The following is a 22,976-nucleotide window of genomic DNA, read 5'->3' on the forward strand; positions in this document are numbered from 1 at the left end:
TCGATTATCGAAACCATTTACCAACCCTTCAATTCTCCTCTATACTTTATACTTAATAATATATTTTATTATCAACTGGTGGCAGATAGTTTTTTCTCAAGTCTCTTGAATATATATTGATTATAGAAAATATATTTGTTAATGTTTCAATTGCCTTTAAAATGAAAGTTTTCAGCAGATTTTAAGCGCAAGATTTATTTGTTACATACCAAATTTGATAGACAGCTTTTATGTTTAAATATATATATTATATTATTTTTTGTTCAGTAAGTTTATAATATATTTAATTGTAGTACTAATATTGCTATAAATTAATACGTAAATGTTTTATTTTATTTTGCGAATTTATTTTGCGAATTTTTGCAGAAACCAATAGAAACAAAGACTAGAAAGTGGCCAAAAAAAAATTGTAATTTTATCGAATAGAGGCACAAATGTACGTATTTTGAATTCAGTTCCTCGGCAAAAACTCGCAATATTTTAAAAGCACATCGAAATTTATATTGAAGTCAATCTTATTCAAGTTGTTACATATTTCTGGCACTATATATATTTATATATTCAATAACCTGTATTGCATATAGCAGTATTCATATATAAGTAAGTATATCTGATATAAAAGTCATTTTGTGTTAAAGCACAAGGCAATGGATTGAGGAGATCTCGATAAGTCGGGTATATAGTGTTTGGAATATGTATTAAAAGCTAGCATGCGGCGAAATGTTGGCGAAGTTCAAGATTCGAATGAGTATAAGTTCTATAGACTTGTTCCCGATTATAGTTTGTCTACCCAATTTCGAAATATTTAAAAATATAACTTCGATTTACCGAAGTTAGCCTTCTGTTTAATTGTAGATCTGATAAAATGATTTGGAAGAACTGCTTATTCATTTATAATCCCGACAAATATGGTCAAGAATTTATGAAAATCGGGCAAAACAAGTATTTCTTGAGTTTCTTATTTACAGCGAATATCTGTCTATTATTTTTGAATGTATTATGCATCCAACATACGAGATTAATCCCCTAAACGCCGGACAATATAAAATATCAATAAGTACAACAGGCCGTAAATTGAGTTTCTGTAGGTATATAAATATACCGCAATATATTCTAGTATATGTCCGCAAGGGAATTTAATCTTAATCTTAAATTGAAGCGAATCTGGAATTATATTATTTTCTTCTCTTTTTTGCATATTTGAACATTCAGAAAACAATCTATATAAGCCCTTAAATTGACTAAGGAACCAAAATTAAAGAAAATGTCTGCAAATGAAATGCATATGAAACGAAGCCCAAGATCAAATTTGTGAGACTTAAAGAGAGTTTTATGCATAAAAATATATCTAAAATATAATCTGCGTTTATGCTTGCTCAATTTGGAGTTAAAATACAATTATGAGTAAAATTTTAACAAAGATTAGTTCAAAAAAGATTAACAATAATCTTAATAATTTATAACTCAAGATAGCATCAATTTTAAAATAAGGTTAAATAAAATTTAAAAAACAAATTGAGCAAACATAAACGCAACGTAAAACTTAAGAGTTAATTAAATTTAAGAATTAATAATAAATAGATAATACCACAAACTGCCATAGAATCATATCGAATTATATGTTTCGTACATATATCTCGAGCTCAATCGCTATTTCCCTCGGTTTCATCGTCCAGCAGTAAACTTGTCGAGCCATAGCTACGGAGTCTGCAAGAAGAGTGCCACAATTAATGTTGAAATAAACTAAGAATCTATAACTAGGCAAGCAAATACTGGGGAACCAAACCAATGTTAGTAATCAGCCAGGTTAGAGCTCACCTCATCGTCGGATACCTTGAGACCATCTAAATTAACACTATTGCGCGCATAGCCCGCATGCGTCTGCTCCTTGTCGTGCGCCTCGTACAGCTGCCTATTGATGTCCACATCCTTGTTGGCTGTGGCGCCACTGTTGGTCATGCACTTCAGTGGCAGGGCGAGATTCGCGCGATTGCCCCCACTGCCGCAGTTGCTGCCGGCGCTGTTGTAGCGTCCCGATGCGCTGCGCTGCTGTTGCCGCAGATGTTGCTGCTGCTGCTGCTGCTGCTGCTGATGATGATGCTGTCCATGTGGATTATCGAACTTTTGCTTGGCACGCTCAAACTCCAAGTTGCGCGACTTGGCCTCGAAGATGTTTTCCTCTAAATGTGTTGTCTTGGCATCGTAGAAACCCGCCGCCGCCGCCGCTGCTGCTGCTGCTGTTGCGGCTGCCGCAGCTGCTGCATTGCTTTGCTGTTGCTGCAGCAGAGTACGCTCCGTGTGACTGGAACGCTTCACAGCAGCGGCATGATGAGCTGCCGCTGAATCGCAGCCATTGTGCGAACTGCGCACGCCCGCCTGATTGTCATCAAAGATCTGGCGCAGATCGTTTATGTTTGGCAAACACTCGCTGGGCAGCTCCACGGCGATTTTGTTGCGCAACTGAACGCCGCCCATGGCACGCAGCTGGGGACTCGGTGCGCGTCTTAATTTATTTTTAGTGTTTAGTTGGATTAGTTTGTGGGGATTTAACCAGCACCGTGATATGTTAGTTGGGCAGTTAGTTGCAATGGGTTTCCCTATTACCACATGACAGCTCACCTGTTCTGCAAATGTTGTATCTGCACCTGCAGACCCTCCGTCTGGCCCACCAGCTCATCGTTGCTGCGCTGCAGCCGCCGCATTTGGTTAACGGCCGAGTCCAGCTCATCCTCGGCGCAGGCCAGTTCGCGCTTCAGCTGCTCAACGCGCTGCCGCAGACGCTTTACCTGAAGACATCAAATTAGAAAAGATAAAGCTGCCTTTATTACTGGATCTATTCAATTTATAGATATAGTTAGTAGTCAAATGTTTCCATTTCCATATAATCCTAATATTCAGCCAGGATTCTTTGACCAATTACAGGTAATCTAAATGCTAGTTAATTAACAAACAAATTAAACGTGTTAAATTACAATTTTTTTTCAATATATTTCCCAAACTTAAAGCTTTTTAGAGCAAAAATATGTTTGTTATTTTAATAGAGGAATAATATTCTAGGTACATTTTCCTTAAAACGCATCACAGCCATCAAAAAAGCAAACCTACAACTTATAATCAAAATACTTTTATTTTCAATTATTATCAGCGATGTTTAATCAAATTGTTAAGAAAATGTGAATAAGATTAGCAACAGCAGGGGGCAAAAATAAGAACAAGAAAACAACGGGAGATTGGGAGAGCAAAAGAGAGAGAGAGAGCGAGAGAGCTTAGGCAGTCAGCCAGTCAGTCCAACAATAAACAGCCAGATGTCAGCTGGTAGCTTTTATTCAGCGCAAAGCTTTTTTCAGTCTCTCATCCGAATTCGAGCGCGTCAGTTGAACGTGCGGTGGAGAGCAAGTGCAGCCGGTCAGCGAAAGTTCATAATTAAGGCAAACGAAGAAAACAACAACAAAGACAGGCATAAAGAATGATTGCGCAAAGTATAATCAGCAAATTGGGTGCGTGCGGCATCCGGCGCCTGGCGAGCACCAAGGCGAGCAGTGCACCCAAATTCAATTGGCAGGATCCGCTCAATTTGGAGAGTCAGCTAACCGAGGAGGAGATGGCCGTTCGCGATGCATTCCGCGGCTATTGCCAGTCGCAGCTGCTGCCGCGCGTCATTCTCGCAAATCGTTTGGAGCAATTCGATAAGAAGATCATGGAGGAGATTGGCAGCCTGGGCGTACTGGGCTGCACACTGCAGGGCTATGGCTGTGCCGGCGTCTCCAATGTCGCATACGGTCTGCTTACGCGCGAGGTGGAACGCATTGATTCCGCCTATCGTTCTGCGGTGAGCGTGCAAAGCTCCCTGGCAATGGGCGCCATCTATGATTATGGTTCCGATGAGCAGAAGCAAAAGTATTTGCCAAGCATGGCGCAGGGCAAGCTGATAGGTAAGAGAACTTTTCCAAAAAAAATATATACACATGCTGCATACATATTTACATGCTAAATTCATCTCTATAAGCTGTCCATCGCGATCACCTGTTTTTTTTTTTTTTTATTTGAAAGATTTGCCGTTTATCAGCATTGATAAGATTCAGATTAAACAGAGGGAGGTGGGGGCGCATAACAACAAACTGAAGTAAACAAGTTGAATGAGTGTGTTGGGCAAAGAGGGGGGAGGGGTGAAGAAGAATTTAATGACAGCAGATGACAGCAAACAACTCTGTGTTAGCTTTGCAAAAAGCTCGCTCTCTCTTTCTCTCTCTTACTATCTTGTGTGGCTGCGTGAGCGGAAAAGAACCAAAAGAGAGAATCGCAAACACAAAAATTTTTGATCAGCAACGTCGAAGCTTAAATACCCTATGATATCTATGTTCAGAAAGTGAAAATTTTAAAATAGAAAATTCGTTTTATAAAAAATTATGTTTAGGAAATACAAGCTTGAGCTTAATTATAATTAATTAAGCATAATTTTTTATAAAACGAATTTTCAATTACAACATTTTCACTTTCTAACTAGGTAAAGGCAAATTTTTAAAGAAATATTTTTGTTAAACCAATTTCTCAAAATATGTTTAACTAACATTCCATTTCAAATTAATAAACCTTCAGGCGCCTTTGGACTTACCGAACCGAACCATGGTAGCGATCCGGCTGGCATGGAAACCCGCGCTAAATACGACAGTAAAACCAAAACCTACATACTGAATGGCTCGAAGACGTGGATAACGAGTGCGCCCATTGCCGATGTGATAATCGTGTGGGCCAAGGGCGAGGATGGTAAAGTGCGCGGCTTTATTGTCGATCGGAAATTGTCTGGTAAGGGCCTGGACACGCCCAAGATCGAAGGCAAGTTCTCGCTACGTGCCTCGCCCACGGGCATGATAATGATGGATGATGTACACGTGCCCGAGGAACTGCTGCTGCCCAAAGCACTCGGCTTTAGCGCACCGTTCAATTGCCTGAACAATGCTCGTTATGGCATTGCCTGGGGAGCACTGGGTGCAGCGGAGGCCTGTGTGGAAACGGCGCGTCAATATACGCTGGATCGCAAGCAATTCGGACGACCACTGGCCGCCAATCAGTTGATCCAAAAGAAACTGGCTGATGCCACCACGGAAATAGCGCTCGGTCTGCAGGCATGTCTGCATGTGGGTCGTCTTAAGGATCGCAAACTCCATACGCCCGAGATGATCTCGCTGCTAAAGCGCAACAACGCGGGCAAAGCCCTGGACATAGCGCGTCAGATGCGCGACATGCTTGGAGGCAACGGCATCAGTGATGAGTACCATGTGATCCGGCATGTCATGAATCTGGAATCGGTGAACACCTATGAGGGCACTCATGATATTCATGCCCTGATCCTTGGACGTGCCATTACCGGCTTGGCGGCGTTTGCCAATTAAAGCTAACTCGCGCATTTATCTATGTTTCTAGTTTATAAATTAAGCTAGGCAAACAAAATAAAAAGCAATATTCAATTCGTTTCTAGCCAAGAGATGTTAACACTTTCCTAGTATTAAATCGAATTTTATATTAAAGACAAAACGGCTGCAACCAAAACAAATCTTAACTCGAAAACTCTAACCCAGGCAAGTGTCTAAAGCCCTAAGATTGGTTGCCAATTGAAGCTTCAATGGAACATGTCGGATGTGCTTTAAGAATATCTGTGTAGGAATTTTGTTAACTTAACTCACCTCCGTTTCATATTGCTCGGCACGTCGCACCGCATGCCCCAGTTCCGTGTTTGTCTCGGCCAGTAATTTCTTTAGTTTGGCATGCGACATTTTGACCTCGCTGATTTCCTTGTTGCGCTCCGAAAGCTCCTGCTGCAGCGCTCGTAACTCAACATCGTTGGCCTGCATGGGTCGGCATTTGCGATCCGAGCGCTCCTGATAGTCACGCAGTTCGGCGCGCAGTTTTTTGTTATCCCGCTCCAGAGCCAGCTTTTCGGATTCTAAACGCTCGCGTTTACCCCACTCTGATGCGTTTTCAGCCTGCAAATGCTCGAGCTCTGTGCGCAGCTCGCTGAGTCTGAAAAAGCCAAATAATTAACCGACTGTTTAAGAGCTTGGCCCAAAGCTAGGTCCTACCGACGTTCCAGATTCTCGCGTGCAGCAATTTCCTCTTGCAATGAATTGTTCACAATGCGCATCTCGGCGCGATGTTGTTCCTGAATAGAAATTAAATATTAATCGTTTACAAATACTATCCCAGATGGGACTTCCAAAATCTAAAGGAACCCCCGTCTAGTGTTTGTTCCAGCTTAGGGTTAAATTAGTTATATATATATGTGGCTGATTGGCCAAGATCTTCAAATGAACCAACTTACCTGCAGGGTTAGAAGTTCACGCACCGCTTCTTGCTTTGCAGAGCGCAACTCATCCTGCCGTCCACGTACATCCTGCAGCTCCAGCGCCAGTTTCTCTATGCTCTTGTGCAGCTCGTGCTTTTCACTGCAATCGCCAAATGTAATTTAAATTAATAAATTATTGCCTACTTATATGAACTGCTTTTCTAAACGTACTCTCGCTCTGCCTGCAGCGTTTTTTGAGCCTCATCCAAGCGCAGCTGCAGCATGGATATCTTTTGCAACAAATAATCTTCGTCGAAGTCGTCTTTGGACAGCTGCTGTATTAGGCGTTTTTCCTCTGCAGCAGCAGCTTCCAGGTCGCTCAGATGCTTGGGCATAGCGCCCTTCAGCGCAAATTCCTCAATATCCAGATCCTTGACATCGTTGGGCAGCTTGGTGACCAAACCGTCCTCACTGTTCACATTTTTTAAGCCATCTGATGATATATCTGGCGAACAATTGGCATCACGTCCATTCGCCTCGGCGTCCTCGTTTGTGTCGGTGCGATGGAATTGTCCGGCATGTTTCATCATCAGGGAATGTACCTTTTCCATTTCCTTCTTTAGCTGTGTGATCTGTACCTCCAGATCATTTTTCTCACGCTTTAGGGAATGTGCCTCCTTCATGGCTACGTCCAGTTTAAGATTCAACTGTTTGGATTCCTCTCGCGCCTTATTGCGTTCGTTGCGCACCTGCAAAATGATATTTTGTGTGATTAAACAATCAACCATATTGATACAACGGGCGCCATGGCAACCTCACCTTACTCCATTTTTCGCGCCAGTTGGCAGTGCAATCGGACCTGCAGGAAGGTAACATATTAATTAGCAAGAAATAACAAGAGTCTCCGGCGTGCAAAAGATTAAATACTCTTTCCGAGGGATCTTTTCCATTGCAGTTACATGTGATACTCTTCTGGCTGACTTTGAGCTGCACGCGCCTAGACGCATCTTCGTGGAGATTCATAAACATAATTGCAAACTGAGACAGATTATACTTGGCCTTGCTAATGTATCATTCTAACTTTATAGATTTACTGAGAATATTATCATACCCTTTGCAAGAGTATAATTACCGGCACATCTTCCACCTTTCTCTACTTACCACCACTTCATTGTCTTTTCCATTTGGGCGGCTCGCGCGCGTGCCTCGTGCAACTCCCGTTGGCGCTGCGACTGTTGATTATGTGACATTTATTTATTCATGCATATATATTTGATATCACTTATTTTCTTATTTAGTTTAGCTCACCTCGCGCGCCTCCCATTCGGTTTCGCCATAGCCAACGCCACCGACACCCACGCAAACGCCTGCATCGTTGTTGGGCACACGTCTGCTGCCCGCTTGGGCGGCAGCGGCACTTTGCGTCGTTGACGACGTCACTTGGGACATTTTATAGCACTTAATTCAATATATTTTAATGTGTATTTATCAGTTATACTCGTTTTAATAAAACTGCATTTTGCTTTATGCACTTTTCTACAATGTTGTATACAGAAAATAAGGAAAACAGCTGTTTGTGCAGTGTTACCAAAAAAATATTTGGTATTTTCCAATTGAATATTTGCAGTGATTTTTGCTAGGTGTGAAACAGTATATTTAAAATGCTTTGACCTATATGGCGAGATAATTACATATAAATAGAAAATTTTCATCATCGAAGTAATCTTACGCCTGTTTTCCAAGTCAGCATTTCCTATGTGTGCAAAATATGAGTGCAATAAAGACACATTGATCCAATGTCGCTAAGTTATTATTTTCTAACTAGTATACGGTCACACTGCCATCAACACTAAAAGCAACTCTTATCTTTGCAAACGCAGATTTGTTATTTAATTTGAATATACATTAAATAGTACTATTTAAACATGGCTAAGCATCATCCCGATTTGATTTTCTGCCGCAAGCAACCCGGCGTCGGTAAGTCCCACAACATCCAGCTATTTTGTGTGAAACAATGTATGTTAATGTTTTGATCTCTCACGTGCAGCCATTGGCCGGCTCTGTGAAAAGGATGATGGAAAATGTGTAATTTGTGACTCGTACGTGCGTCCTTGCACCTTGGTGCGCATCTGTGACGAGTGCAACTATGGCTCGTATCAGGGACGTTGTGTTATTTGCGGCGGTCCCGGCGTCTCTGATGCCTACTACTGCAAATCCTGCACCATACAGGAGAAGGATGTGAGTAGAAACAGAAAATACATTTTCCTTGGATTTACAAATAAAAATTATAAATTTTCACTCACAGCGCGACGGTTGCCCCAAGATTGTCAATCTGGGCAGTTCAAAGACAGACTTGTTCTATGAGCGTAAAAAATATGGTTTCAAGCAAAAGTAAGTTGCAAATCCACTAAAACCAATTGATCCACTATTCAATCAAATTTTCTCACCCCCAGCTATTAGCGTACTGAAGACTACCTTATCTATATATATATCTTATAAATTTGTAATGTAATTTAATGCATATACATATAAAGTTTTATACGTGAATGTAATATTTTGTAAATGATTTTGCTTAGACTGCAAGCAGCTGCTCGCTGCTCGGCTCGTACTCCAAGCAGAGCCTGTCGAACTCGGCGGATTTCTTGTCCAAATCGATCACAAAATCGCTCTTCGGATAGAACTGTCTCAGCTGCTCCCAGTAGCGTGTAATCGTTTCCGTTGATTTGCCCGTCAAGTGCGAGAGTACCATCATATTGATTAGGGTATCGTAGTCATTGTGCTTTTTGGTAAGCGACTCGCGCAGCACAGCTTCGGCCTCCTCGTACCGTTCCAGGCCCAAGTGCACCACTGCCTGACCGTTTAGTAGCGCCGGCGTGGGCTTAAACTTCTCACAGAATTCTTGATAGATATGGAATGCATCCTGCATCTGCTCGGTACCCTGTGCCAGCGCAACCCATGCCTGTGCCAGCTGTGTTAGTGTCGCATCATCGCTTATCTCCTGCATTTTGGCCACTAGCTGCTTGGCCAGATCCACACGCTGCAGTCGCAACAGACATTGAACCGACAATGCCATGGATTCGAGATTATTGGAACCATGCAGTATCTTCAGGGCATTCTCAAACTGTCCATCGTAGCAGTAGACAATGGCTGTGGCGATGTGCCAAATGTTTGTCTCATCCTCATCGCTGGCCACTTTGTCGGTGAGCTTCTCCAGCAGCTCCTCGGTGCGTGAAGGCTGTTCGAAGGCTTCGTGCACTAGACGCAGCGCTAGCAGCGGTGTCGTGTTATTCTCCTTGATGTCCGAGGCTATAATGCGACCCGAATCGATGGCCAAATATGATAAATACATGTAAGACAACAGCTCGGCACCAGCCGTGCCCTGCTCCGGCAGTACAAAGTTTATGGAGCCCATGAAATTGCCAATGTAATACTCATTGCGTGCATCGAACAGCGCCGAGTTGACGTCGTCATCGTTCTGTTGTGATCTGCTCATAGTTAATAACAAATTTGTATTGTTTTACTGACAAAATAAATTATAAACTGGAAGCTGAGTTGGCTTTTCAGTTGCAGTGCTGCCACCTTATTGAAAAATGTTGCCAGCTGCCTGGACGAAAATATGGTGGCAACATTCGAAGCGTTGCTCACATGAACTAGTTCATTTGAAGCACTCAACTCTTATAACATTTGAAGATCAAAGTAATTGCAAAAAAAATAACGCCCGTTAAACTGGTCATAAAACCACAAACCAATATTTGCAATTGCCATAAACAGGTTTTCTCGCCAATATGTTGTTAAATACCAGATACCTTACTGCTGTTTTTTTCAGTTGAGCAGCGACTTATCATCATGTACAATCCTAATGAGAAAAACATTGATTTAGTGCGTGATTATTTTCCCAGCTATCACACGGCTAGATTTCAAGATCAGCCAGAGCCCAATATCGCGGTACAAGATCATTTCTTGCAAGTGACAAAGCAGCGTAAGTCTTAGCTAAATACAAATTAGCATATGCTTTCATTATCATTAACAAAAAAGATGCCAACGAGCTGACAACTAAATACGGGATCAAAGTTCATAATTTGCGATATGGTGGCTCGGATGACAGACAACTAGTCGATGTTTTTTATAAAGATGAAGCATCGAAGCCCTCGCCGCTCTTTGTTTATGTACATGGCGGCTATTGGCAAATGCTGGACAAATCCCATTCCTGCTCCATTGTTGCTCCTCTGGTGCGTCGAGGCTATCGCGTCGCCGTCATGGACTACAACAATTGCCCGCAGGTGACGCTGGCGCAGCTGGTCGAGCAGTTCACAGACTTTTTGATATGGATATTCGACTATGCCGAGCAAACGCAAACTACTGAGCTCAGTTTTGCGGCTCATTCAGCTGGCGGACACCTTCTGGCCCAGTTGCTGCATATTCCGGCACTGATTTCCGAGGAGCGACGCCAAAAGGTGCGCTTCCTGTTCTTCATTTGCGGTGTTTACGATCTGCGCGAACTCTGGCAACTGGAACCGGTGAATCCCAACAATATTTTCGGACTTAGCGCAGAAAGTGCCGAGCAACTATCGCCCATGTTGTGGCCATGGCAAGCCGATAGCTCGTCCTGGTCTGGCGTCCAGTCGCATGTGATATCAGCAGAGTACGAGAGCGTCACCTTCATAGAGCAAAGTCGCGCATTTGCAAAGAAATTGCAAGATGGCGGCTTCAATGTAACATTTAAGCTTTTCGATAAGTACGACCACTTCGATATTATCGAAGAGACTGTCATCGATAACTCGCCGATAACCAGCTATCTGCTGGAGAGGCTGCAGGCTACTCCGAAAGCTCCAAATTTCAAAAATAAAATAAGAAATAGTGTCCGATAAAAGTGAATTATTAAAAATGAGTAAAACAATAGCAAAATTCGTTAAAATAAAATAAAGTGTATAATCCAAGGCTAATTAGAGATTGACAATTATTTCAATTGAAAAACTATGTGAATTATTTTGAATTTTCATTTATTTCTTATGTCATTAGTGTTTTTTTAAAACATACACTTAAAATTAATAGTAGTTGCATTTCATATTTACACTATCCCAAGCTTCTTATGCGCACGAAAATAGCTCAGGATATAGCACAGCATCCACAAAGTGCTGCATAATATGGAAAATAAATGATACATAATATATGATACATAAAATACAGATGTTATTCAATTCACTGAATGCAAAACAACGTCTAATGTAAATGGAAATATAACAAAACTGTGCGCTATATATGAGATAAATAAATAAATTCTAACTAAAAACATAAACTAACATTTTGCTGATGTGATGGAAAATGGTGACTGTAAAAAAAGCATCTATGATTCCTCATCCGAAATGATAATTTCTGTGTCTATTAAGATTTGTTGTTTCTTTTGCTGCTGCTGCTGCTGCTGTTGCGGCTGCTCTCGGCTGCTAATGTTGCTCTTGTTGTTGTTGCTGCTGCTGCTGCTGGCGTATAGAGTGGCATTTAGACTAGAAACGGACATGACCTTAAGTGTGTGGGGTACAGATGGATCCTTTAGCTTGCCATTGGGCAGCGTCTTGGCAGCCGCATTGTCATTAACACGTTCAACATTGATATCATTATTTGCAACCTTGGGGCTGGACTCAGCAGTCTTGACTCTCGTTATATTATTAACTATCACATGAGCAGCCGCCGCGGCAGATGTCTTTGGTGCTGCATTCGCTTCCGTTTCGGACTCTGCATCGCTTATTTCGCCATTTGCTTTAAAGTTGTCCACAAAGGCATCGACATCCTCATCCGTTTCATCATCCTCATCCTCCTCATCGCTGTCGCTTTCGTGCTCGTGCTCGCTGTCCCGATGCTTTTGTAGGCCATTGGTTAACACGACTTGCGCTGTTTGAGCCTGCGCCTGGGCTGCTTGTGCCGCCTGCGCGCTGGTGCAGGGCTTGTCATCATCTTGGCCGGCAGCTATGGCCGTATCATGGGCCGTTGTCGCTGCTGCTTCAGTTGCTGCTGCGGCAGTTGCCTGTAGCTGTTTCTCCTTGAGCCGCGCCTCACGCTGCTCCTCCGTGGTGAGATCCTGCTCGCGCGCAAATCTGCAAACAGTGCTCAGATTAGTTGTGTACAACAGCACCTACTCAATAGCTACTCACTTTTCCAGTATATCACTGATTTTAGTTTGCTTCTTGTTGTTCTCGTTCAGCTTGGCCAGCAGAGCGGCATCCGAGGCCGCCGGATCCTTGGCATTGGCCGTAAAATGTGTGACGGTCTCGTAAAGATCAGTCTTGCGCCTCGCTTGCAGCAGGCGGCCCACCTTGACGAAGGCATCATGAGCTGCAAATAGCAATTGATTATAGTTGTATAAGTTGTATGCATGCACAGATAAGAACTCTCAATCCCACCTATGCGCTTCATTTCGAATGTAGCCAGGCCCAGATTCTTCTCCTTATTGCAGTGCTCGAGCAGCTGTAGCACATCATGGTAATCGGGAAATTCATGCATGCGATTGACAAACGCGGAGAGTGTGCGATTAAATTGCGGATATGGCGTATCCTTAAATAATATGGGCTGCTTCATCTGGCGATGGGCGCTTTTACTTTCACCGGTTAGATCACAGATTTTCTCATAGATCTGACAGGCGCGCTTCTTGTAGCGCTCCACCTGCAGATAACTGGAATCATCGTCGTCATTCCAATCGACATCCGCCTCCTCCAAGGCGCTAATACGTTTCGTTATTGTGTACAATGTTCGATTCAGTTTTCGTATGCGCTCATCGCTGCGTTTATTGCCCGTGCTGGGCGTGCTTGTTGTCGCCACCGCAGCTGGCTCCGCTGTCTTAATCTCCGCTACAGTTGTTGCTCCAGCTGGCGCTGCTGCTGGGACTCGCGCCGCCTTTTCTGCTGCTGCCTTTTCTTCGGTCGGCGGCGGCGCCTCGTCCATCGGCAGCTGCACAACCTTGGCCTTGCGTCGCACCTTCAGCTCATCGACGACACACTTGAGATGCACATAAATCATGTCCGGCTCATTGCGCATACGCTCCATGGCCTGCTCCAATTGCTTGCGAAAGCCGCGCGAACGCACAAAATTCTCATGCACACTGTAATAATATTTCAGCAATTTAATCTCAATCAGACGCTCCATGTCCTCCGACTTGTCCAGCTCGCGGCACAGCTGCAGCAGGGCTGTATACTCCGGCACGAGGGGCGCACGTGTCGTCGTTGCCGCAGCTGGAGAGGCTTTTGACGCGGACACGGCTGTTGCGGCTGGTGCTACAGGTGGATCAACTGCAGCTGGCGGCGTCTTACGCTTGGTCTGCTCGTTTTCCACTTTTTCTGTGGGCGGCGTTGTTGGTGGCGATTCCACGAGCACTATGGTGGGCGTGGCGGACTGCCTATCTTTTTGCTTCAGCTCCTGCAGCTGCTGCTGGGCAAGATGCCTGCGCCACTCGTCATCCGACTTCTTGAGCACCGTTATAGGCTGCACGCGCTTGGCCGCGGGCTTCTGTACAGGCGATATGCTGGCGCCGGGAAATGTTATTTTTGCTGTAGCTGTTGCTGCGGCAGCGGGCGCTGCTGCCGGCGGCGGCGTCGTTGTTGGCGTCAGCTGTGGAGTTATGCTCGTGGTGGGCGGCAGATTGAGCAACAGCGGCTCATTCAGCGCCGCAGCACAATGCGGAGGCGTGGCTAGCAAACGCAGGGGCGGCGTGGCGCCAGCTGTCATGGGCGTGGCGGATGTTATGCTGCTGCTGCTGCTGATGCTAGGCTGCACGCTTCGCAATCCTGTTGTTGTTGCCGTTGTTGTTGTTGTTGTTGTTTTCATTTTGTAGGGCAACGTGCGGGCCGCACTGTTGTTGTAAGCGGGATTGGACAGCGCCACATTCTGTCTGCTCAGCATAGGCATTGGCGTCAGTTTCGCCAGCTGCGGCGTCGTCCCTGCTGTTGAATGATGCGCCGGCGGTGGCGGTGCAAGCGTTGACGTCGATGTCGACTGCTGCTGCTGCTTCTGTTTGTGCACCATCACGCTGCTGTTGCCACTGTGCGCCGGCGGCGGCAGCTTCTGTGCCGGCGATGCCAATTGCCCGGACTTCGGCTGCAGCAGCGCGGGCGACGTCAGCGTCATGGTCACCGGCATCTTTTGCAGTGTGGGCAAACGCTGTGCCGCTTGCGGCTTCTGTTTGACTGGCAGCTTTTTTGTCAACGACAGCTGTGTGCCGGCCAGAGCCTTCGGCTGCTGCTGCAAAGGTGGCTTTAAGGGCCTCTGTTGCTGCAACATTGGCTTCTGTGGTGTCAAGGGCGGTGTCGACGCTTTCGCCTTTTGCAATGTGGACAGCGATGTGGACGGCTTCTGCTGCTGCTGCATTTGCATGGGCGTCGTCGTCGGCGTTTTTTGCTGTTGCAGCTGCAGCACGGACGTTGCCATCGACGGCTTTTGCTGCTGTTGCAGCTGCAACATTGACATCGCCAGTGCTGGCTTCGGCTGCTGCTGCTGCAAGGACGTCGGCGTCGACGGCTTCTGCTGCTGCTGCAGTGGCGCAGTTTTTTGCTGGACCAACGTCGCCGCCTTCTGCTTCATTGACGCCTTGTGCTGTTGTGTGCCGGTTTTCTGTGCCGCTTTGGATGTCAGCATCTGGGGGATGGGTACACTGGTAATTGTTGCCATTGTGGTGCCAGTGCCAGCTATTGCCTTGGACCAGTTGCCGCCCGACAATTTAAATGGCTTGTAATTCACAGTGTTGTTATTGTTATTGTTATTATTATTGTTGCTATTGTTGTTGTTGTTGTTGCTATTGCTATTATTATTGTTGTTGTTGCTATTGCTATTATTGTTGTTCTCCAGCGAGATTTTTGAAGCGGACATGTTGAAATTGCCATTGCTGTTGTTGTGCTTGGTAACCGTTATGCCGCTGGGTATATGCATGGACCTATAAGAAACAAATTTCTCTATAAGTTATCGATAACACAACCAATCGTAAACCGTGAAAAGACAATCGATTATTGCCAACTCCATTAAGTATTTAATTTTTTGAGCTGTATCTTGTCTCTTAGCTTTTCAGCTACTGGCGTAAGATTATATCTCAGATTATAAGCTAACTGAGCTGATCGCTACAGCTCAGCAATTAAAAACTTGACTATACCCCTTGGCAGAAGCTGGGTACCTGTAGGTTCCTACTATTGTTCCGGTTCCTGACGCTGTTGTTGTTGCAGTTGGCGTTGTTTTGATGCCCGTGGCAGGCGTTGCAAGAGATGCTTTTGGTATGTGCAACAGTTTTGTGGGCAGGGCTTTCGGCGTGGACATCCTGGCCTGGTCTCGACGCGCTCGCTTGACATCCGGTGGGCCCTGGAGACAAACGAAGATTATATTAAAAAACGACCTGTTGGCTATTGCATTTTAAATTCCATTTAAAAACAAAACAAACAAAAAACGCCGCTGCAGCTGTGTGAGTAGCAGTGTGTGTAGAGTTTTAAGGCGCGCCACTGAATGCAGTGTAGAGTTACATACATTTTGTCTAGGCATGTAAACAAATGTTAAATCGCCAACAGTTAACGAATTGCGACGTTAATTGTACACTAATTTCACATAAATACACCCACACATGCATGACAACTGGTTTTATATAGAATAATTAACATTTCCAATTAGTCGCTCCAAATGCAGCAGTTGCTGCTGCACACGCAGTGGCAACACTGGCAGCATTGGCTGTGCAAGTGTGTGCGTGTCGAGTTGCTGGTGTGCGTCTGTATGTGTGAGCAACAATAAAAGCAGCGCGAAAAAGATATTCGTACACATAATTTGTAATATACACACACAAGCACATATGCACATATAATACACATATAGACACACGCACGCAACACTAATACGCGCATACCACTGCACAAAACCTATTAAAAATACAACTGTACTTTTCTACACCAGCTGAACGTTGGCGCTGTCACTGGCGCTTTTACCTCCTCCTCCGAATCCGAGCTCAAATCCACATATATAACCGAAGTCATAGTCGAATAGCACTTAACACTAAATTTTTATTTGATACGTCGCTTTTTACTAGTTTTTCTTGACATTTGGCTTAACACACGCAACTATTATTGTTGCCAGCTAGTTTTTCACGCATATATTACGTCTGTGTCTTATAATTTGATTTCGCCTGTGTTTGTATTGTTGCTTTGCGTTTGTTTTCGCAGGCTAGGTTGCTTTGCTTTTTGTAGAGTTCTATTGCACACAATGTTGCCATATCTACTTAAATTATTGGCAACGCTTAAATTAGCAGTAATGCTCCTGCATTAACAGAAAGCTATCGACTATCGTAAATCTATCGATGTTATATAACATTAACAGTATGTTATTGGCATTATGCGCTGATATATGCGTTCTCTTTTAATGGGATTGGGTAAATAGGTGGCATATTTAAATATAAGTAAAATTCAGCGGCATAATAAAACCTTATCCTTTATAACAGTTAAAACGTACCAGCGGGCAAATGAAAAGAACATGACAAACGCAAATCTATTAAAACTCATATACTAGTTATGGTACAAATATTTCAAATAGTTTTAACATGGTAAACAAAATTTTCGATTCGTATCGATATATCGATATGATATTAGCATACCTAAGACAATGTTAAGAAACGTCAACAGACTGGGCAAATGACACGTCGTGCCCACTTCGTACAATTTCGTTTTCCTCTACGTCGTTCATTCGGTTTTCGTCAGTTGGAGCGGTCGTTGTGTCCGCTGAAGTGTTCCCCAATAGAAGTAAAACTTTCTAAATTTTGTGTAGAAAGTGCAGCAATACAAATCATAAGTTTAGTTCCCTGCCGTACGTTACATTAAGTCAAACACAATGGGAAGTAAGTACAACGCCAACAAGTTCAAGTGCAATACGTACCAAAGTGCCGGAACGCTTGCCAATAAGCGGCGGCCGCATCGGCAACACCCCCGTACTTGCTTACGTATACAAAAAAGATGAATTTGGGTATTGATGTGCCAGTGCCTCCGCCGCTAATTGTGTAAAGTGCAGGCTCAAAAACACTGAAACGCGTTCCAATCAGAGCTAACAACATAATTGGTTTTCATTCATTCATTTGCAGTCAAATTCCTGGAAGTTATCAAGCCCTTCTGCAGTATACTGCCTGAAATTGCAAAGCCCGAACGCAAGGTGTGTATAAGTATTGATTAAGAGTATATTTATTAGCAATGGTTAAATTAACGTGGCAAAAGCTGTGATTTATAAAGTGTGTTTTTTTTTTTTTTTGGTTTGGTTTGTGCGTTTTCGTATCGTATTTGCTTTGCTGTGCCAGTGTTGCCAGCGCACGCGTTATTTTTTTTGCTTTCACTTGTCAGTCGAATGCGCCACGCAAACAATTTGTGATTTCGTAGTAGACACACGGAAGCACACAAGTTGTTGTTTAATATGCATGCATATATGTATATGTAATGAAAATGAAATTAGTTTCAAGTTAATTAACCGAATTAATTGCGTTTTGAGAACATACTGAAAATTAAATATTTTGAATTAGCATTAATTACTACAAATTTATGAAATATATAGAATTGTGCTATTCTTACGTTTTCTTTATGTATTTAAAGTATGTTTCTGATTTGTTTTGCCATTTTAAATCAATTTTTCATTCATAAAACGCTTTAAACAAGATACTACTATTCTTATCAAAATCAAGTACCATTTTCTTGGCTACTTGTTGCCTTACTACTATTTAACACAACTTTGACAAACAATGCAATACCGCATACGACGTGGAACGTCAAACTTCGGCTCGCACGAAGCAGCCACACGACGCCATGGTACGTCAGCCTCGTGTTGTTGTGTTTAACGGTCGCGACCATATGATGAGCCACGATAAGCAGAACTGGATTTTTTTTTTTTTTTTTTTTGTTTAAACATTTACACACGTACACACATGTAGGTCGGAATAGCGGTAGTTGCCAATTATGTGGGCCGTGACTTGTGACTAAAACTGCATTTAAGCAATTTTGGGGAAATACTATTTGTTTGTTATAAATATAAATAAAGATTTTCAATATTTAAATAAATTTCAATAAATTTATTTTTCGTATTTTATTGCAGATTCAATTCAGAGAAAAAGTACTATGGACAGCCATCACATTGTTCATTTTCCTGGTATGTTGTCAAATTCCATTGTTTGGCATCATGAGCTCCGATTCGGCGGATCCCTTCTACTGGATCCGTGTCATTCTCGCCTCGAATCGTGGCACACTTATGGAGCTGGGCATCTCGCCCATTGTGACATCGGGTTTGATAATGCAGCTATTGGCGGGTGCCAAGATCATTGAGGTCGGTGATACGCCCAAGGATCGTGCTCTCTTCAATGGTGCACAGAAACTGTTCGGCATGGTCATAACGATTGGACAAGCGATTGTCTATGTGATGACCGGCATGTATGGTGATCCATCGGAAATCGGTGCCGGTGTCTGCCTGCTGATCATCATTCAGCTGTTTGCCGCCGGTCTGATTGTGCTCCTGCTCGACGAGCTGCTCCAGAAGGGCTATGGCCTGGGCTCTGGCATTTCGCTGTTCATTGCGACCAACATATGCGAGACGATCGTGTGGAAGGCCTTCTCGCCCACCACGGTGACAACGGGACGTGGCACCGAATTCGAGGGCGCCGTAATTGCGCTGTTCCATTTGATGGCGACGCGCAACGATAAAGTGCGTGCACTGCGTGAGGCATTCTATCGCCAGAATCTGCCCAATCTGATGAACCTGTTGGCCACCATTTTGGTGTTTGCTGTCGTCATCTATTTCCAAGGTTTCCGCGTCGATTTGCCCATCAAGAGCGCCCGTTATCGCGGCCAGTACAGCAGCTATCCAATCAAGCTGTTCTACACATCCAACATTCCCATCATTCTGCAGTCTGCCCTCGTTTCCAACTTGTATGTCATCTCCCAGATGTTGGCCGTTAAGTTCCAGGGTAATTTCTTCATCAATTTGCTGGGCGTTTGGGCCGATGTTGGCGGTGGCGGTCCAGCCCGTTCGTATCCCATTGGTGGCCTGTGCTATTATCTGTCGCCGCCTGAGAGTGTGGGTCACATTCTGACCGATCCCATACATGCGCTGCTCTACATTGTCTTCATGTTGGGCTCCTGTGCTTTCTTCTCCAAGACATGGATCGATGTCTCCGGCAGCTCAGCCAAGGATGTAAGTTTAGCCATAATCTTTTAGACAATTCATTTCACTTATCCATTTATTGTTTATCCGGACTAGGTTGCCAAGCAGCTGAAGGAGCAGCACATGGTGATGCGAGGCCATCGTGAGAACTCGATGATTCATGAGCTGAATCGTTATATTCCAACGGCCGCTGCTTTTGGTGGCCTCTGCATTGGCGCTCTATCTGTTATGGCAGATTTCCTGGGCGCCATCGGCTCTGGCACGGGTATCCTGCTGGCTGTGACGATTATCTATCAATACTTTGAGATTTTCGTTAAGGAACAATCCGAAATGGGTGGCATGGGCACGCTGCTGTTCTAAGCAGTTCAAATCCAAACTTTCAACATGAAATTATAACAATAACAGCTAACAAATACTTCATCATACTTCTCACATGTCAGCTCGCTTTGCCCCTGCCCCGCCCCGACCTCCTCGCGTCTACCTATTAAGCAAATTAACGTTTTTGTATGGTTTTTAAATTCCACGATAGGGCCTAATTTTAAGGCTATTTGCTGCCGTATTTAGCTGGCCTGGGCAAAAAATATTGTTTGTGTTAAATGCGACAAGAACTTTAGTTTGAATAGTTTTATTAGTTTGTATCATTAAAAAAAAAAAAATATGTGAGACTTTATTGCTTAAGTTCAATATTTCGCTGAATTGATTGAATTTCAATGCAATCCATTGTTTTAAAGGAGTGTAATATAATTATAGAACATCGATTACACGTGGAATTATTAAACACGATGAATAATGAGTACATGAAACGAACATTAAAATCACGCAACATGCATACAAATTGTCATTATAATAAAACGTAAATTAGATAAACTTTTTTAATTCAACAAGTGCCGTTTTTATTTGTTTTAATAAAAATTCAACAAGTGCCGTTTTTATTAAAACAAACATTAAATATAAAACGAAAACGTTTGCCTGTCCAGAACGTGGTTGAATGTTGCCGCGTAATCAAATTTGAAAACTATCGGCATCGATATCGATTTATATATTTACCGATGTCTTTTTAACATAGCAAAACTTTTATCTTATTTTGAGAAAAATGTTATGCGCTTACGATTGCATGAAGATTTTTTATAATAATTTAATGAAATTCATATGTACTGTAAATGCTTATAATGCCAACTATTTATTTGTGCATCTAATTAGCAATGTTAAGGAACAGCAATCGATAGCATCGGCTTGATTGTCAATCATCGCTGGCAACAAGAAGAGGTATTTTGGCATTAATAGAGTCTGGTCTCACTTCGTATCGCATAAAATGGAAAAATAATCATAAATAAAAATAAGCAATTCGAGACAATTTAAACAACATAAACGCGACGCACACGCATACACACACACACTAATGCGCATTTACGTACAAGGAAGCATAACGTTTACGTTGAACTGCGGCAAGCGCGCTGTGCAAAACCCAAACGAAACACAACAAAAACAACATCATCTGGAGGCAATATAAATAGGAGCTGAGTTGCCATGTCAGCTCCACTCACACGAAATGTACCGTATTTAAAGCAGCAGCTAACCGCATTGCTGCGCAACACATCTCCGGTTATAACGCTCATCTGTCTGGTGACCACCTTCGGTTATTTGCTATCCTTTTCGGAAACGGCCATCCTGCTGTTGAGCGTGACGCCTGGCTACATACTGCCAAATGGCAAATTTTGGATATGGACCGCGTTCACGTTCTGCTTCATCGAGCTGCACTGGTGGGAGGTCATCGTCGACGTGGTCACCGTCGGGCTGTGCGGCAAAATGCTGGAACCGCTTTGGGGACAATTCGAAATGTTCAAGTTCTTTGCGCTCAGCAACTTTGGCGTCTCGCTGCTAACGACCATCTATTATCTGTTCTATTATATGGTTACCAAGAATCCAACCATATTGTTTGACGTGCACATCCATGGCCTGGCCGGCTATGTTGCCGGAATTTGCGTGGCCGTACGACAGATTATGCCCGATCACCTAATCTTCAAGACGCGCTACGGACGTCTAACCAATCGGTGCGTATGTCCAAATGACCCAAATGAATGTTGTTCGAGGCGGTTACCTGAACCCGTCCCTATATTGAATCACTAGCTCCTTACCATATAAGTCGCTTATCTTGCAGCAATGTCCCTCTGACGGTGCTAATCTCTGCTATTATTGGCTGGGCCATTGGCATGCTGGACGGCACGTATCCGGCCATGTTTGCCTCCGGTGCTATAGTCTCCTGGATCTATTTGCGTTTCTATCAGCATCATCCGAACGGACGTGGTGACAGCTCGGAGAGCTTCACCTTTGTCAGCTTCTTCCCGAATGTAATGCAGCCGTTCATCAGCGTTCTGGTTAATCCCATTTACAATTGTTGTTTGCGTGCGGGCGTGGTTAAGACGCCGACGCCGCTGCGAACGATATCGACAGCCAGCCTGACTTCGGTCTCTGTGCAGATGCCCGGCGTGGATCCGCATGATATTGAGCGCAGGCGGTAAGCTAATTAATCCTGTTTATAAACGTCTTATAAAACTCATGATTTGAACGTTAAACAATCAGACAAATTGCGCTAAAGGCACTTAGCGAACGCCTAAAGGCCACTGACTCGACGCGTCATGCACAACTGCCGAAGTCGTTTCCTCAGCAGCAACAGCAACAACATCACCATCACCAGCAGCAGCAGCAGCAGCAGCACAAGCATCACAGCCACAATCATGGTGCCGGGCACAGTCATAGCCATGCGGCTGGGCATGGTCACAGTCACAGTCCCAGCGCTGGACACAGTCATAGCCATGCGGCTGGAGCGGCGCAGGCACCGCAGCCCGATTTCGTAAAGCCAGCGGCACAGCAATTGCCGATTACAACGGCGCGTGCCGAGCCGCGAATGATCAGCACGATGAGCCCCATTGCAATACCTATGCCGGCGCCGCCGCCCAAGGATGAGCAGCAGCCGTTGGCAGCGACGGGCGCAGCGGCTACGCTTATCGATTTGGATGATGCGTCAAACTAGACAGTTTATATTTTAACATAAATGAATTTTTTGGATATTGAAATGATCTGCTTATGATTATTTTTGTATGACTGTAACAAGTGCGCTCCTTAATTGTATTTAACGTTATTTTGCTTAAATTAACATACATGTAGATTTCTAATTGCCAGCTTGGCTTAGCCTTTCCCCACTGAGGCAACGCCCCTGAAAGCGCAAGAGGAGACCTTCCATCAATGTAGCGCCTATTGTAGTACCTACATTCGTGCATATATATAATACAAGCAAAATTTCTGTTGTAGTGTTTACATGTATTGAGAAAAACCAATGCTTTATTTAGTTTATAACATTACTGTAAATATATTTAAAAGCCCAAAAACAAAATGATTTGAAATTGTCATACATACGCCTGGTATGCTGCTCACAGATAATATGCGCGCAATTTGAAATAGCACCGTATGCATGTGCATGTGTTCGGCAACACGCTGATAAATACCAAAAATTCTTTTAGTATTTTTGTGTGGTACAATTAACATAGGTTTCATTTGA

General features: G+C 43.7%; 8 protein-coding genes across 12 annotated transcripts; 5 read left to right on the top strand and 3 right to left on the bottom strand.

Annotated features, from left to right (window-relative positions):
- Positions 1 to 227: 227 nt before the first annotated feature.
- On the bottom strand, positions 228 to 7,842 carry LOC6634347 (coiled-coil domain-containing protein 102A). Of its 3 annotated transcripts, XM_002057775.4 has the most exons (10): positions 7,589 to 7,842; positions 7,442 to 7,512; positions 7,100 to 7,139; positions 6,512 to 7,029; positions 6,317 to 6,440; positions 6,078 to 6,157; positions 5,682 to 6,018; positions 2,620 to 2,786; positions 1,819 to 2,503; positions 228 to 1,707 (listed from the first exon to the last, which is right to left on the bottom strand). In XM_002057775.4, exons 1-10 carry the CDS (start codon positions 7,727 to 7,729, stop codon positions 1,699 to 1,701), a joined length of 2,172 nt encoding a protein of 723 aa, XP_002057811.1. In that variant the 5' UTR covers positions 7,730 to 7,842; the 3' UTR covers positions 228 to 1,698. The 3 variants fall into 3 exon arrangements, with proteins under 3 accessions (XP_002057811.1, XP_015025342.1, XP_070065407.1); XM_015169856.3 differs by lacking the exon at positions 1,819 to 2,503 and having other exon boundaries at positions 237 to 1,707; positions 7,589 to 7,839; XM_070209306.1 differs by lacking the exon at positions 1,819 to 2,503 and having other exon boundaries at positions 1,685 to 1,707; positions 2,605 to 2,786; positions 7,589 to 7,840.
- Positions 3,347 to 5,409, top strand: LOC6634348 (glutaryl-CoA dehydrogenase, mitochondrial). Its single transcript, XM_002057776.4, has 2 exons — positions 3,347 to 3,932; positions 4,597 to 5,409. Exons 1-2 carry the CDS (start codon positions 3,467 to 3,469, stop codon positions 5,388 to 5,390), a joined length of 1,260 nt encoding a protein of 419 aa, XP_002057812.1. The 5' UTR covers positions 3,347 to 3,466; the 3' UTR covers positions 5,391 to 5,409.
- Positions 7,843 to 8,096: 254 nt separating the features above from the next.
- Phf5a (PHD finger protein 5a) lies at positions 8,097 to 8,832 on the top strand. Its single transcript, XM_015169688.3, has 4 exons — positions 8,097 to 8,257; positions 8,328 to 8,518; positions 8,586 to 8,671; positions 8,734 to 8,832. Exons 1-4 carry the CDS (start codon positions 8,206 to 8,208, stop codon positions 8,738 to 8,740), a joined length of 336 nt encoding a protein of 111 aa, XP_015025174.1. The 5' UTR covers positions 8,097 to 8,205; the 3' UTR covers positions 8,741 to 8,832.
- epsilonCOP (coatomer subunit epsilon) lies at positions 8,774 to 9,867 on the bottom strand. Its single transcript, XM_002057773.4, has one exon. The coding sequence runs from the start codon at positions 9,771 to 9,773 to the stop codon at positions 8,853 to 8,855; it is 921 nt and encodes a 306-aa protein (XP_002057809.1). The 5' UTR covers positions 9,774 to 9,867; the 3' UTR covers positions 8,774 to 8,852.
- A 58-nt stretch (positions 9,868 to 9,925) lies between these two features.
- Positions 9,926 to 11,223, top strand: KFase (kynurenine formamidase). The gene is made up of 3 exons (XM_002057772.4): positions 9,926 to 10,051; positions 10,107 to 10,259; positions 10,316 to 11,223. The coding sequence occupies exons 2-3, from the start codon at positions 10,127 to 10,129 to the stop codon at positions 11,146 to 11,148; spliced, it is 966 nt and encodes a 321-aa protein (XP_002057808.1). The 5' UTR covers positions 9,926 to 10,051; positions 10,107 to 10,126; the 3' UTR covers positions 11,149 to 11,223.
- Positions 11,224 to 11,453: 230 nt separating this feature from the next.
- Daxx (Daxx-like protein) lies at positions 11,454 to 16,497 on the bottom strand. Of its 3 annotated transcripts, none has more exons than XM_032437734.2 (5): positions 16,222 to 16,497; positions 15,429 to 15,610; positions 12,676 to 15,194; positions 12,427 to 12,607; positions 11,454 to 12,369 (listed from the first exon to the last, which is right to left on the bottom strand). In XM_032437734.2, exons 1-5 carry the CDS (start codon positions 16,267 to 16,269, stop codon positions 11,625 to 11,627), a joined length of 3,675 nt encoding a protein of 1,224 aa, XP_032293625.1. In that variant the 5' UTR covers positions 16,270 to 16,497; the 3' UTR covers positions 11,454 to 11,624. The 3 variants fall into 3 exon arrangements, with proteins under 3 accessions (XP_032293625.1, XP_002057807.3, XP_032293626.1); XM_002057771.4 differs by having other exon boundaries at positions 16,177 to 16,497; XM_032437735.2 differs by lacking the exon at positions 16,222 to 16,497 and adding an exon at positions 15,773 to 15,802.
- Positions 16,498 to 16,961: 464 nt separating this feature from the next.
- On the top strand, positions 16,962 to 20,304 carry Sec61alpha (SEC61 translocon subunit alpha). Its single transcript, XM_002057770.4, has 4 exons — positions 16,962 to 17,123; positions 17,364 to 17,431; positions 18,359 to 19,450; positions 19,517 to 20,304. Exons 1-4 carry the CDS (start codon positions 17,117 to 17,119, stop codon positions 19,778 to 19,780), a joined length of 1,431 nt encoding a protein of 476 aa, XP_002057806.1. The 5' UTR covers positions 16,962 to 17,116; the 3' UTR covers positions 19,781 to 20,304.
- Positions 20,305 to 20,692: 388 nt separating this feature from the next.
- On the top strand, positions 20,693 to 22,549 carry LOC6634212 (transmembrane protein 115). Its single transcript, XM_002057769.4, has 3 exons — positions 20,693 to 21,471; positions 21,579 to 21,935; positions 22,001 to 22,549. Exons 1-3 carry the CDS (start codon positions 20,948 to 20,950, stop codon positions 22,449 to 22,451), a joined length of 1,332 nt encoding a protein of 443 aa, XP_002057805.1. The 5' UTR covers positions 20,693 to 20,947; the 3' UTR covers positions 22,452 to 22,549.
- The last annotated feature ends 427 nt before the right edge of the window (positions 22,550 to 22,976 follow it).

Source organism: Drosophila virilis, chromosome 4 (genome assembly GCF_030788295.1).
Source record: "Drosophila virilis strain 15010-1051.87 chromosome 4, Dvir_AGI_RSII-ME, whole genome shotgun sequence".
NCBI lineage: Eukaryota > Metazoa > Arthropoda > Insecta > Diptera > Drosophilidae > Drosophila > Drosophila virilis.

What these genes read in the sequence shown, in the direction of transcription:
- Daxx (XM_002057771.4), bottom strand. Translation starts at nt 16,269, where the DNA reads ATGACTTCGGTTATATATGTGGATTTGAGCTCGGATTCGGAGGAGGAG. An exon ending in CGTTCAGCTGGTGTAGAAAA is followed by an intron (nt 15,611 to 16,176) that starts GTACAGTTGTAT and finishes GTTTGTCTCCAG; the next exon opens with GGCCCACCGGATGTCAAGCG. An exon ending in ATCAGTGATATACTGGAAAA is followed by an intron (nt 12,370 to 12,426) that starts GTGAGTAGCTAT and finishes CACTGTTTGCAG; the next exon opens with ATTTGCGCGCGAGCAGGATC.
- LOC6634347 (XM_002057775.4), bottom strand. Translation starts at nt 7,729, where the DNA reads ATGTCCCAAGTGACGTCGTCAACGACGCAAAGTGCCGCTGCCGCCCAA. An exon ending in CCGAATGGGAGGCGCGCGAG is followed by an intron (nt 7,513 to 7,588) that starts GTGAGCTAAACT and finishes CATAATCAACAG; the next exon opens with TCGCAGCGCCAACGGGAGTT. An exon ending in CGCGAGAATCTGGAACGTCG is followed by an intron (nt 6,019 to 6,077) that starts GTAGGACCTAGC and finishes TGGCTTTTTCAG; the next exon opens with ACTCAGCGAGCTGCGCACAG.
- Phf5a (XM_015169688.3), top strand. Translation starts at nt 8,206, where the DNA reads ATGGCTAAGCATCATCCCGATTTGATTTTCTGCCGCAAGCAACCCGGC. An exon ending in CCGCAAGCAACCCGGCGTCG is followed by an intron (nt 8,258 to 8,327) that starts GTAAGTCCCACA and finishes TCTCACGTGCAG; the next exon opens with CCATTGGCCGGCTCTGTGAA. An exon ending in GCACCATACAGGAGAAGGAT is followed by an intron (nt 8,519 to 8,585) that starts GTGAGTAGAAAC and finishes TTTCACTCACAG; the next exon opens with CGCGACGGTTGCCCCAAGAT.
- Sec61alpha (XM_002057770.4), top strand. An exon ending in TTGCAAAGCCCGAACGCAAG is followed by an intron (nt 17,432 to 18,358) that starts GTGTGTATAAGT and finishes ATTTTATTGCAG; the next exon opens with ATTCAATTCAGAGAAAAAGT. An exon ending in CCGGCAGCTCAGCCAAGGAT is followed by an intron (nt 19,451 to 19,516) that starts GTAAGTTTAGCC and finishes TATCCGGACTAG; the next exon opens with GTTGCCAAGCAGCTGAAGGA.
- LOC6634348 (XM_002057776.4), top strand. Translation starts at nt 3,467, where the DNA reads ATGATTGCGCAAAGTATAATCAGCAAATTGGGTGCGTGCGGCATCCGG. An exon ending in GGCGCAGGGCAAGCTGATAG is followed by an intron (nt 3,933 to 4,596) that starts GTAAGAGAACTT and finishes ATAAACCTTCAG; the next exon opens with GCGCCTTTGGACTTACCGAA.
- KFase (XM_002057772.4), top strand. Translation starts at nt 10,127, where the DNA reads ATGTACAATCCTAATGAGAAAAACATTGATTTAGTGCGTGATTATTTT. An exon ending in CTTGCAAGTGACAAAGCAGC is followed by an intron (nt 10,260 to 10,315) that starts GTAAGTCTTAGC and finishes TTAACAAAAAAG; the next exon opens with ATGCCAACGAGCTGACAACT.
- LOC6634212 (XM_002057769.4), top strand. Translation starts at nt 20,948, where the DNA reads ATGTCAGCTCCACTCACACGAAATGTACCGTATTTAAAGCAGCAGCTA. An exon ending in TACGGACGTCTAACCAATCG is followed by an intron (nt 21,472 to 21,578) that starts GTGCGTATGTCC and finishes CTTATCTTGCAG; the next exon opens with CAATGTCCCTCTGACGGTGC. An exon ending in CATGATATTGAGCGCAGGCG is followed by an intron (nt 21,936 to 22,000) that starts GTAAGCTAATTA and finishes TTAAACAATCAG; the next exon opens with ACAAATTGCGCTAAAGGCAC.
- epsilonCOP (XM_002057773.4), bottom strand. Translation starts at nt 9,773, where the DNA reads ATGAGCAGATCACAACAGAACGATGACGACGTCAACTCGGCGCTGTTC.